Source organism: Xyrauchen texanus, chromosome 4, assembly GCF_025860055.1.
Source record: "Xyrauchen texanus isolate HMW12.3.18 chromosome 4, RBS_HiC_50CHRs, whole genome shotgun sequence".
Lineage (NCBI taxonomy): Eukaryota > Metazoa > Chordata > Actinopteri > Cypriniformes > Catostomidae > Xyrauchen > Xyrauchen texanus.
The window spans coordinates 13,968,951-13,981,279 of NC_068279.1; the positions used below are offsets into that span (position 1 = coordinate 13,968,951).

Consider the following 12,329-nt stretch of genomic DNA (forward strand, 5'->3'; position numbering starts at 1 on the left):
ACATTAAATTAGTAATATTTCCTAATTGTTTTTTAAAATAAATTCTTACATTAGCTGAATTCTGAATGATGAAGCTTGTCTCGTTTTAGCTAAAATAGCCTCCACTTAACTTAAATAAACTAATTTAATTCCTTGCTGTATCGAGTTTTAAGGTGAGTAATCAAATTAGTTGTGTTTAATGTTTAAAGGTAGTTCCACCTTGAGACATTTTAGCAGTTCAAAGCTTACAAATAGCAGCTCTGTTGTGATTGTCACCTAATTCAAAGTCGTTTCACACAAGAGACATTTTCTTTACTGGTCAAAGAAAAGCTAAGAAAGTCTTTAGGATACAATTGTAGCATGTAAGATATTAACCAAAAACTTCTTTGTATCTACTTAGTCTACTACTTAGTAAGGTAAATTGAGTGCATTTACTGATCCATTCAACTATAATACTGTAATTTAGTATTCTCCCAAATATTTTTTCTGTCTGTCACCAACATGCTCAATGACAGGAGTCATATAACAGTCCTGTCTCTTACAGTTAGATCGGTATAATGATCTGACATCATTATCTATCCATCTTTTTTCTCTCTCTTTATCTCAGGAGTACATTGTGTCCCTGATCAGTCCTGTTCATAAGCACCGTGAGCGTTTAACTCTTTGGCTGCAGCGGCGTCTACATGCCCTACGTGCAGCTATTGAGTATGAGAGCTGTGCCGTTGTGCAGGTGAGGGACCATGCACTGGAGATTCAGGGAGGTCATGCACAGGTAACCGCTGCATGCGCTATGCTGCAGCGCCTCAAGATGGAGCACCGCGGCTGCCGTGACCCCCAGCCCTCGCCTGCTGCAGCTGGCCTGGTATCTCCAGAGGATGAGGAGGATGACGAAGAACCTGGGGAAGAGGGGAGTAGTTCGGAGAGCGACGGAGAGGCTCGATCGAGAAGCGAGAGTTCCGTTGGAGGTGTTGCCTCATCAGGCCCAGGCGAAGGAGCAACAGGAAGGAGAAGAGAGCCACTCATTGTAACCAAACCTCACCGACAGCTGTGCCGCTCACCCTGTTTGGACCGCCCTAGCTTCAGCCAGAGTAGCATCTTACAGGAGTTACGTTCAGACGACACACGCGTTGATCCAACTCGCACTGACCCCTCCCAAAGAACACCCTCACTTGCTCTGCCCACTTCTGCAGCCCAGGCACCCTTACGACAAACCAGCGATCGAGATTACCAGACCAAAATGGACTTTGCTCTGAAACTGGGCTACTCTGGAGAGCAGGTGGAGACTGTGCTGAGTAAACTGGGGCCCAGTGCGCTAATCAATGATGTGTTGGCTGAGCTGGTACGGCTTGGGAATAAAGAGGAACCAGAGCACCAGGGACCAACGGGTACTGCCAGTTTAGCACCACGGGCAGTAGGAGCCAAAGAAACCGTAAGCCCTGAGGCATCGCTGGAGGAGGACACACCAGACACATATGACAATCTCCGACCAATCGTGATTGATGGATCCAATGTTGCCATGAGGTGAATACTAATGAGAGTCAAAGAGTTTGTTCACAAGTATGCAATTTTTGTAATTGCTTAACAAGGCTACATAGATATACAGACCATGGGTTTAGTGAAAACTATTACGAAAACATGAGTTTGCAAAACTCATGTTTTCAAAAAACATGTTTGCAAAAAAATGAAAACTAAACTGAAACCATTAATGTGCACTGCATTACAAACAAAAAAGAAATAGAATTACGGAGGAAAAAGACTTTAGTTTGAATATTTTTTAATCAATTCAGGATAGTCAGATTTAATTAATTTTACCATTGGTAGGGGGGCCATCTAATCAACATGTAAAATATCCAACCACAATTTGTTTTTCCTGTATGTGACATTTAGGGGTTAGTTCATCTAAAATTGACAACACCACAATAATAAAGCAGTGTGCAGCAAAGTAACTCATGATGCAGCAGTTCCTGTGAAATTCTGACATGAAAAGAACATGAAAGAAACTGGCTGAATGAAGGGAATGGTGAGGAATGTTTCCAGTTGCATTCTCACTTGAGGACGTTTGGAACGGTATGATTACAAACCGTTCTGAACATGGATTTCTCGGCATGGTTAGCTAACAGTGCTCAGCTGTGCTGGAATGGAATGGTTTTAGTACGTGGTGACTCATTATTGTCAATTTGACAACGCCAAGGTAACTCTTTTTCTTGGTAGTTCTTGGTAGCTGGTAAGGTTTAGAGTAATATTTGGGTTAAGTTAAAGGTTAATTAAAATGTGTATATTTTTAGTGTATGTTCATGATTTTATGATCACGGATTGACTAGTATAGTACAATTCATTATTTTTTGACACACCTTATTCGTCCTTATTAACACCTTATTTCACCTTATTTCACCTTATTAACTAGCTCATTAAAAGCACAATTACATATCAATAAATTACTCATGTAGTATTTTATTTTGTCAATAAATGTCCTTCTTAGCTAGCTTGAGATCTTTTACCTTTGTGTGTGCTCATGTTTGGTGGCATAGACAACCCCTCAACATTTGATGATAAACCTCTAGCCTTTTTCTCTTTGCTTTTATTTTTGCAACCTGAGCCATGTCTTTCCTGTGCTTTAGCTTTTTTGACAAACAAAAACAGTCCTCATAACTGTGATGTAAATATGTAAAATGTACCATTCACACCATCGCCAACTGATGTACTTGTTACTTACTGTACATAATCTAATTTCACAGTGTAATCTTTTAAATTATCACCAAAATTATGTATCCAGTAATCACAAATAACTGGAAAAGTCTTTGCAAAATTCAATGGAAATTAATTGGTTATAATTAAGTCCTGTATAATAAATAAATAAAACTATAATTTGTAATTTTCCAATAATGCAAATGAATTAAAAACTGTTATGCATTATTAAAACTAACTAAAACAAAACAAATTGAAATCTAAAATACAAAATCAAAACTAATTCAATCAAAACTAATAACGCTTACTGATAGCTCTGGACTGATACCGCATAGAGGAAATAATTAGTCACAGTTACAGCAAAGCTGCAGTCTAGTGTGTCATGCAAGTGCTCTCACTATTGTTGTTTTCCACTTAAATTTAAATTGTTGCAGGAAGTGTTTTTGTGAAATGTTCTTAAAGTTCCTGTTATTGTGAAATGGCCAATCAGTGAGTGAATTGAGTGTGTGTGCATGTGTATAATTTGATGTTGGTAATATTATTTTGTAGCCATGGAAACAAAGAGGTGTTCTCATGTCTGGGCATTCAACTGGCTGTTGATTGGTTCCTGGAGAAAGGCCACAAGGACATCACAGTCTTCGTCCCAGCATGGAGGAAAGAACAGTCAAGACCTGACGCACCGATCAAAGGTACCATGAGAGCATGAGAGAGAAAGAATCTCCAGGAGATTATGTTCCTGTAGCAAGATTTCTGTTCCTAAAAGTAAGAGTGTGGCTCTGCTCCAAAACCTAGTGAGCTGTCTGCCTAGGCAGCATTTAAAGGCACCGATGCAAGGGCTGTTCCAAAAGCGTAATTGTGCTTCTAAGGAATTATCCTGCTATGGTGAATTCTTTTGGCCAAATTCTAAGGCAGCATTACATGTATCCTTGATGAAGATGATGCATTGGGGTGAGCCTAATGAAAATCCATCAAAGACATAGTATCATTCATGGATGGTTCTGAAGGGAGGTTTGGGGGGACATTTCCCCCCAGATTATCCTTGTGCACCCCAGAAACTTCTGACATTCCCACCCCAGCCGAATGGCAAAATGACCAATCCCCCCTTCACTGGTCGGATGGCAAAAGAGGGAGCAATTAGGGAGCAAAAAGATGGCCTATTGCCCACCCTTATTATATATTGATTATATGTCAATAACATTTTAAATATTGATTGTAAATATACTTATTCAATTTATTGAATAACAGTTAAATCTAAAAAAATATATATATATTTTGCCTAATATTTATATGTGCTGTGTAGTTTTATCTATATTAGAGTATTGTATAGTTAGCTTAGCAACTTGCCAACATCAAACTCCTGTGTGCTTTGAGTGGGGTGCGCTATTTGTATGATGCACAGAGTTGCTGGCTCTGGACAGGGTTTTAAATCATTCACGTGTGACCTAACCATTTCGGTAAGGATGCTGCCTTAGGCCACTCCACACTAATATGTGTCTGTTTCCTAATGTCATAATTTTTCAAAGTATGCGGTACCAAAGAGCATTTTGAAAAGTCGCATCAATGTTGCAAAATCAATGCTTTTTCAACTGCAGATGTGTTTAGTGTGGACAGTAGATAGCAAGGCAGTTCACTAGGTTTTAGAATAGAGCCTGTGGTGGTTATATAATGCTGATATAGCAAAGTGTGATTCTGTAAAGGTAGAGCTCTGCCTCAAAATGTGTTTCATCTCTCATAGATCCAATGAACTTGTGTTTCATTGTTGGCATTTGTTACCATATTATAGAGCATGTGTGTATAAACTCCTCTGAGGAGCTGTCATGTGTCCAATGAGATTGGCCATCTGTGCTGCGATGTGTATACAAGTTTGTGTATGTCTGTGCGTAAGGTCACAGGAAGTGATGATGTGCAATATCACTCTCGTCCTCAGATCAGGAGATCCTGCGAAAGTTAGAGAAGGAGAAAATCCTCGTGTTCACTCCGTCTCGTAGAGTCCAGGGCAGACGAGTGGTGTGCTACGACGACCGATTCATCGTCAAGTTGGCCTGTGACTCTGACGGAATTATTGTGTCCAACGATAACTACAGAGACCTGCAGAATGAGAAACCAGAGTGGAAGAAATTTATAGAGGAACGACTCCTTATGTACAGCTTCGTCAACGACAAGTATGCTCGCACACAGTTACCGTGGTGACGGGGTTTTCTCTATTTCACTCATTTGTGTCTTCTGCTCTCCACCCTCGCACCCGTATGGTGTTCCTTTCTCACTCTTTTCTTTCTCTCACTTGTCACTTTCAAGTCACCATTTTTGTTCTTTAAATAAGATTTAAGCCATTTATTTATTTGTTTATTGATTTCCAGTTTTGGAATGAGCAACCCATGAACAGTTTATCAGTCAAGATTAGGGATGGGTCGTAATGACTACCGACTAGTTGATTAGTGAGGCCAACTAGTTCATCTAGATATACAAAAATCAAAATGATGTCAACATTCTCTCACCCTCATGTCCTTCCAAAACCAAAAGATTCTCTTTTGGGTAGGGTCTGTCTGCATCCTGCAAGACCACTACAAGTTACGCCCCCCCTTAAAATAACCATTAAATTGCTTAAGTCTTGTAATAGTTGGATGTCACATTCATATACTGTGTTTGTGTTTATTTGGAGTCCCACAGCAACCCTACACCTGCCCGTAAAACTAACACTGACCACAAAGATTTAAAAATGAAATGTTTGAAAGATTTTTATTTTATTTATCTCCTTTTTGTCTCCCAAATTGGAATCCCAATTCCCACTACTTAGTAGGTCCTCGTGGTGGCACGGTTACTCACCTCAATCCGGGTGGCGGAGGACAAGTCTCCACTTCTGAGACCGATAATCCATGTATCTTATCACGTGGCTTGTTGTGCATGACACCTCGGAGACTCACAGCATGTGGAAGCTCATGCTACTCTCCGCGATCCACACACAACTTACCACACACCCCATTGAGAGCGAGAACCACTAATCATGACCACGAGGAGGTTACCCCATGTGACTCTACCCTCCCTAGCAACAGGGCCAATTTGGTTGCTTAGGAGACCTGGCTGGAGTCACTCAGTACCCTGGATTCAAACTCGTGACTCAAGGTGTGGTAGTCAGCGTCAATACTCGCTGAGCTACCCAGGCCCCCATTGTTTGTAAGATTATTAAATATACCACAGTAGAGTCACTTTATGATCCAAGGCAGGCATTAACTGGAGTGATCTTGTTGTGAAGTGGGTGTTCCTTGTCGTCTTGCGGGATGCAGACACATGCACTTGTGTCTTTCTTACACAGAACACAAAAGGAGATGCTAGGCAGATTGTTTGCCTCAGTCACCATTCACTTCCATTGCAATTTGATTCCATACAATGAAATTGAATGGTTACGTTGGCTAACATTCTGCTGAACATTATTTTTTGTGTTCTAAAAAAGAAAGAAAGCCCTATAGGTTTGGAACACAATGAGGGTGAATAAATGATGACAGACTTAGCATTTTTGGGTGAACTATCCTTTAAAGACTTAATGAATAGTCAATTTTGAAAACATAGTTTTGCACAAACTTAGTTGTGATTTTGCTAAATTTACTGTAATTTAAATGAAGTTACTGCTGCAGATGAAGGAAATTAATGTAAATGCACTAATATTGAATGTAGTTCTGCTTTATGTAACAGGATTATTATCTTACATTTATGCTTACCTGCATTTGTCTGTTTGCTGTGTTTTGTAGATTTATGCCTCCCGATGATCCTTTAGGCAGACACGGGCCAAGTCTGGAAAATTTTCTTCGCAAACGGCCGGTGGTTCCAGAGCACAAGAAGCAGCCATGTCCATATGGTCAGTACAGCAAAAGTAGGAAATTAATTTATATCTTTTTTCAGAATCATACAGCATGTACAAATATCCATATGTTTGACTTGAATAAAATGAAATCAGATAAATCCACCACTTTTTCATGGACTGTCAAGATACGGCATTGCTCGTTGGATATTTGAAAATACAGTGGGTTCCAAAAGACTGAGACCACAATGCAAATCTGGGGTTCACAATGTACTTTAAACATAAAATAAACAAAGTTTTCGAATTTTTTGCAGTAGGTCGCTAATCAAATTTGTAACATTGACCATGTTAATGGGATAGAAGATTCTGTCTGTTACAAATTCTGAAGTTTCAAAGCCATAGGATTTTCTTACTACTGTGGAACACAAAAGGAGATGTTAGGCTGCATGACAGCCTCAGTCACCATTCACTTTCATTGTATCTTTTTTTCATACAGTGAAAGTGAATGGTGACTAAGGGTGTCAACCAGCCTGACATCTCCTTTTGTGTTCCACAGAAGAAAGTAAGTCAAACAGGGTTGGAACAACATAAGAGTTAGTAAATAATGACAGAATGATAATTTACACTATCCCTCTAACATCTTTGTATATAATAGTTCAGATTTTCTTGCTTTCAATGAAACACATAAGATTGCCTTTGAAAGTTTCTCAGTTCATACTTGGATAAGACGGATAAAGTTTTGACATGACAATCATCACAAACTTCTGAAATTCACATTAATTTTTCAATTCGATCTTTCACTGCCATTGTAAAGTTGAATATATTTTGTCATGAAATACATTTATTAAATTGTCTATTGAAAGATAAAAGGAAAATAGAAGCATTTTTCAAGTGGTCTCAGACTTTTGAACCTCATTTTTAGTATATTGTAATTTGAAAAATTGTATGTGCTAACATTTTAGAAAGAACTAAAGTAACATTTTATCTCAACCACGGCTAATGTTTTTTTTTTACACAGGTAAGAAGTGCACATACGGTCATAAGTGTAAGTACTACCACCCGGAGAGAGCCAATCAACCACAACGTGCTGTCGCAGATGAGCTCCGAGCCTTCGCCAAACTCTCAGCCGTAAAGACAATGAGTGAGGGGGCACTTATAAAATGTGGAACCTCTGGCACTGTTGCCAAGGGTGACTGTAGCTCAGAGGCAAAGCGAGTGGCACCTAAGCGCCAGTCTGACCCCAGTATCCGGTCAGTTGCATGTGAACAGGAAGAGAGACTCTGCCCAACACGGAAGGCAGAGGCAAATTCTGTACCCTCTTTAGTATCAGCGCTTAGTGTTCCAACCATGCCACTGCCAAAAAGTCACGCAGCAGGTGCTCTGAACACACGCTCTGCAAGCAGCCCTGTTCCAGGGTCTTTGCATTTTACCCACAGCTCCCTGGAACACTCAGGCAGCGTTCAGTACCCTCCCATCCTGGTCACCAACAGTCAGGGTGCCTCCATTGCATACGGTGAGCCATTCCCAAAGTACGACTCTGTGGTGAGCGATCATGGATACTACTCCATGCTCAGTGACTTTTCCACCATAAGCTTGCAAGACAGTTTTTGCAGTCTGGAGCAACCAGAGCCTGTAGGGGTGGGTGGAGGGGGAGGGTACCCTGGCAGAGCTCCAAACATGTGCCCAGAGGCTGGCCGAAGCCATTCATCTGACTCCTTCTCGTCTTATAGTGGAGAGATGTATCTCAACTCAATGGAGGGCAGCTTAGATGACAGCATGAAAGGGCCACCTTCGCAGGCACAGACGCAACCTTCTGCGCAAACACACCTTCAAGCATTTGCTCACGGTTTCCATCATGAGGTCTTGACACGTGTGCAGAGCTACGGTACGGATGAACCCAAACCTGGACCTCGTAAGCAGACGTCCGCCCACCTAGCACCCCACTCCCAGCACTCAGTCGTTGGTACTCGATCCAGCTGCCCAGGAGACTACCCTCCCCTCTCCCAGAATGTGTTGCCTTCTGCCAACTCCACTCAGCACAGTCGCTCCTTAGGCATGACGCGCATGGACAGCATCTCTGACTCACGACTCTATGAGAGCAACCCACTGCGGCAACGCCGACCACCTCTTTGCAGAGAGCAGCATGCTAGCTGGGACCCTTTGCCGTGCTGTAATGAACCCTACAGTTATGGAGGCTATGGTTTAACGGGAGGTCTCATGCCTTGCTGCGAGAGAGTGATGGTTCGCAGTATGCCGGAGAAGATGGAGCAGATCTGGAGGTTCCCCTGGGATAGCTTGCCACCTCCACCGCCAGCCACTCGTGGGCCGGCAAGGGACCCCCAAGAGCGGCATCCTATTCCAGAGCACCAATATCAAACATACCGAAACCTCTGCAACATCTTCCCGGCATACGTGGTCCATTCAGTCATGGAGAAGAACCCTCACATGACCGATCCCCAGCAGCTTGCTGCCGTCATCGTTACTAATTTACGCTCTTGCCACTAGGCACATCACAGATATCTGCTAACACGAATACAAAATAAATAGATATCTAAGTGAATGAAAAATGCGTGGCCATATCAGGCATTAAGCATTTTTGTTTTGGCTCTGAAGAAATTATTTTTGGCTCTGGAATGGACAGGCAAAATGTTCCTTGTTTCCTTGATTCTACTGTTTGTTGTGATACTGTATCTGTTAAGCAAAATGGGAGCCTGAATCTTGAACCTATATCAAGCTGTATATCTTGAGCGAGATCCCTCAAAAAGGCTTTGGCAAATTCTCAAAAACTGTTTAGCTCTTGGGATGGGCTTAAATGGCAAAAAGGTTTTTGAGGTTTAAAGGGATAGTTCAACCTGCAAATGTAATTTACTCACCCATCATGTTGTTCCTAATCCATATGACGTTCTCTCTTCTGTGGAACAAAAAGAGGTGTTACATACAATGTTATGCAGAATGTAAGTCTCCCCATTCACTCTCATAGTATGAAAATAAATGCAATGATAGTGAGTGATGATTGAGGCTAACATTCTGCTTAACATCTCTTATTGTGTTTCATGGAACAAAGAAAGTCATACAGGTTTGGAACAACATGAGGGTGAGTAAATGGTGACATCATTTAAATTTTGGGTAAACTATCCTTTTAAGATGGCCTGCATAATCTTTGCCCATCATAATTGAGAAAGCAGATGCTGCCTTGCCAGTTTGATGTCATATCTTGAGAAAGTGTTATATTTTGTAGGTGATGATAAAATGAATCCTTTTAAAGGGAGTTAAATGAGAGAAATCTCTTTGGTAAACTGATCAGAAATGATCCTGCACAATATGAATAGTATTGTGTGTGTATATGTGTATTCACTTGCATTTGTGTGTAAATATGATTTGATGCTCTTTGGTATTTTTTTGGTGTGCGTGATGACCTGTGTGATTCCAGAAAGAGGAATGAATGCTTGCGTACCTCAAAGCATGAACTTGATCTTTGAACTTTATGGCCTTATATCGGAGTGACCTCACCACACATGTTAATGTGAATAGTGCTTAGTAGTTGTGGAGGTCGCTATTTTGTGTTATTATATAACAGTGAGCACTAAAAGTACTGGAAAAAGAAAGTTTCGATTCAGCTGTGCTGCAGTTCAGACTCAGCTTTGTAATTGACTGGGCTGTAACTGCCAGTAACCTGCCAGTTGTGCTATGCGACGTCTGTTCTTATGTACAGATGTGTTTACGAAGCCATTTTAAAAGATTTGTCAATGAGCCAAAAAGATCAGTGTAGATTTTTCTGATTAAGATGTTTCTGATTAGAAAGCAGTAGTTAGTATTGAGTTAGAGGAGTTATTCATATGTTTCCTAGATGTTGTTGTTGTTGTGTACAGAAAGAATGTTAAGGGACAGTTCACCTTGAAAGGAAAATTCTGCCATAATTTACTTATCCTCTATGTTGCTCCAAACCCGTAAGACATTCTTCTGCAGAACACAAAAGTAGATATTTGAATTTATAATCTTTTCTATACTAATGACAGATCATATGGACTCACATTAAAGCATTTTTCTATGAAAATCTTGTTGTCCATTGTGCATTCTTGAGTACCATGAGAAAAGCTTGTTCACAGTGGACCGTGAGTCACTATACACTGCCTTTGTATTGAAAAGATAGACTGGAATGTACATTTACATTTTTCCTTTTGTGTTCCACATAAGAAAGAAAAAAATATGGGTTTAAAACAACATGACAAATGAGTAAATGACAACAGAATAATAATTTTTCCTTTAAGAAAAATTTTGAAAGATTTTTGAAAGTTAGCATGGGTTTCAGTAAACCCAGACAGCATGTTAGCACTATGCCTGACAGAGTTCACCACTTACAAGTGGCTCACTAGTAAATAACTATGTTCGAGTATTCACAAACTGGGGAGGAGAATGTGTCTCTAGGGCAAAATGCTCCTGTGCAGCATCTATTTCCTGATTGGTGCCGAGAGACTGCCCCATTTCATCAACTCCGCCCTATAAATTAGCATATCTTGAGTAGAGTGTGAATGTTACTGGTCCAGAGATGCTCTGGGTGTTTAAAAAAAAAAAAAAGACTTCAATTGCTCCTTCACTTTTTTTTTCATGAGCACAGGTGTGGCCCCATGGGGCCCCGTATCTGCTCGTGGGAAGGTGTGACACACTGCCTACCTGTCTCTCCCTGTGCGACACACACGGAACACCAGGCTGTTGTTGGGTTGTTTCTGACATTTGGCTGACAGTTTGCTTGCTGCCTCTCCAACACCTCCCCCCGAATTAGGACTCAAAACCCAACTTCTCTCAATACAAACACCAATAGTTAAAATACCTTTTAAATAATTTTGAAAAGTGTTTTCCCAAAAGAACATCAATAATTTTAAATTTTTTTTTATATTACAGGATTGTTAAGGAGCTGCTGTAAATTTAGTAATTTTTTGTTGCTTTATTTTTTGTAATATGTACTTGTGTTAGGACAGAAACATACTTTACACAAGGATGCAAACACAGATGCGAATGGTTGTCCAATGCATTGCAAGCGCACGGTCCATTTGTATATACCGATCAGCCACAACATTAAAACCACCTGCCTAATATTGTGTAGGTCCCCCTTTTGCCGCCAAAACAGCGACAATTGTGAAGAAAAGTTATCTAAGTTACCGTAGACTTTTTCAGTTTGAACCAGTCTAGCCATTCTTTGTTGACCTCAACATCAACAAGGCATTTCCATCCGCATAACTGCTGCTCACTGGATGTTTTTGGCACCATTCTGAGTAAATTCTAGAGACTGTTATGTGTGAAAATCCCAAGAGACCAGCAGTTACAGAAATACTTAAACCAGCCTGTCTGGCACCAACATTCGTGCCATGGTCCAAATCACTAGGATTTTATTCACATTTTACCCCCATTCTAATGGTTGATGTGAACATGAACTTAAGCTCCTGACCCATATCTGCATGCTTTTTTGTACTGTACTGCTACCACATGATTGGCTGATTAGATAATCGCATGGATGATTGTTGGAGCCAGACGGGCTGGTTCCACAGTTCTGTGGAAATGCCTTGTTGATGAGAGAGGTCAACAGAGAATGGCCACAGTGGTTCGAGCTGACAGAAAGACTACGGTAACTCAGATAACCACTCTGTAGTGAGCAGAATAGAATCTAAGAATGCTATTTTGAGATGAGGGTTGGCAGCACGAGGGGAACCTATACAATATTAGGCAGGTTGTTTTAATGTTGTGGCCGATTGATGTATACTGAACACGCATTCATGTGTGACCATGGCGTAACAAACCCCAATACTCCAGGCGGCGATAAGAGTTACTTTCAAACGTCTGTGCCATTAAACCAGATTTGTTGATATTCAGGTAGATA

General features: G+C 40.7%; 1 protein-coding gene across 1 annotated transcript in view; it reads left to right on the forward strand.

The window, feature by feature from the left end:
* Window positions 1-9,128, forward strand: part of zc3h12b (zinc finger CCCH-type containing 12B) — a 25,787-nt gene extending 16,659 nt beyond the window's left edge. Inside the window, exons 2-6 of the mRNA XM_052120847.1 lie at window positions 587-1,500; window positions 3,214-3,353; window positions 4,592-4,826; window positions 6,408-6,529; window positions 7,476-9,128. Coding sequence (XP_051976807.1) covers window positions 587-1,500; window positions 3,214-3,353; window positions 4,592-4,826; window positions 6,408-6,529; window positions 7,476-8,962 — 2,898 coding nt within the window. The 3' untranslated portion in view covers window positions 8,963-9,128. The remainder of the gene's footprint in view (window positions 1-586; window positions 1,501-3,213; window positions 3,354-4,591; window positions 4,827-6,407; window positions 6,530-7,475) is intronic.
* Window positions 9,129-12,329: the final 3,201 nt, after the last annotated feature.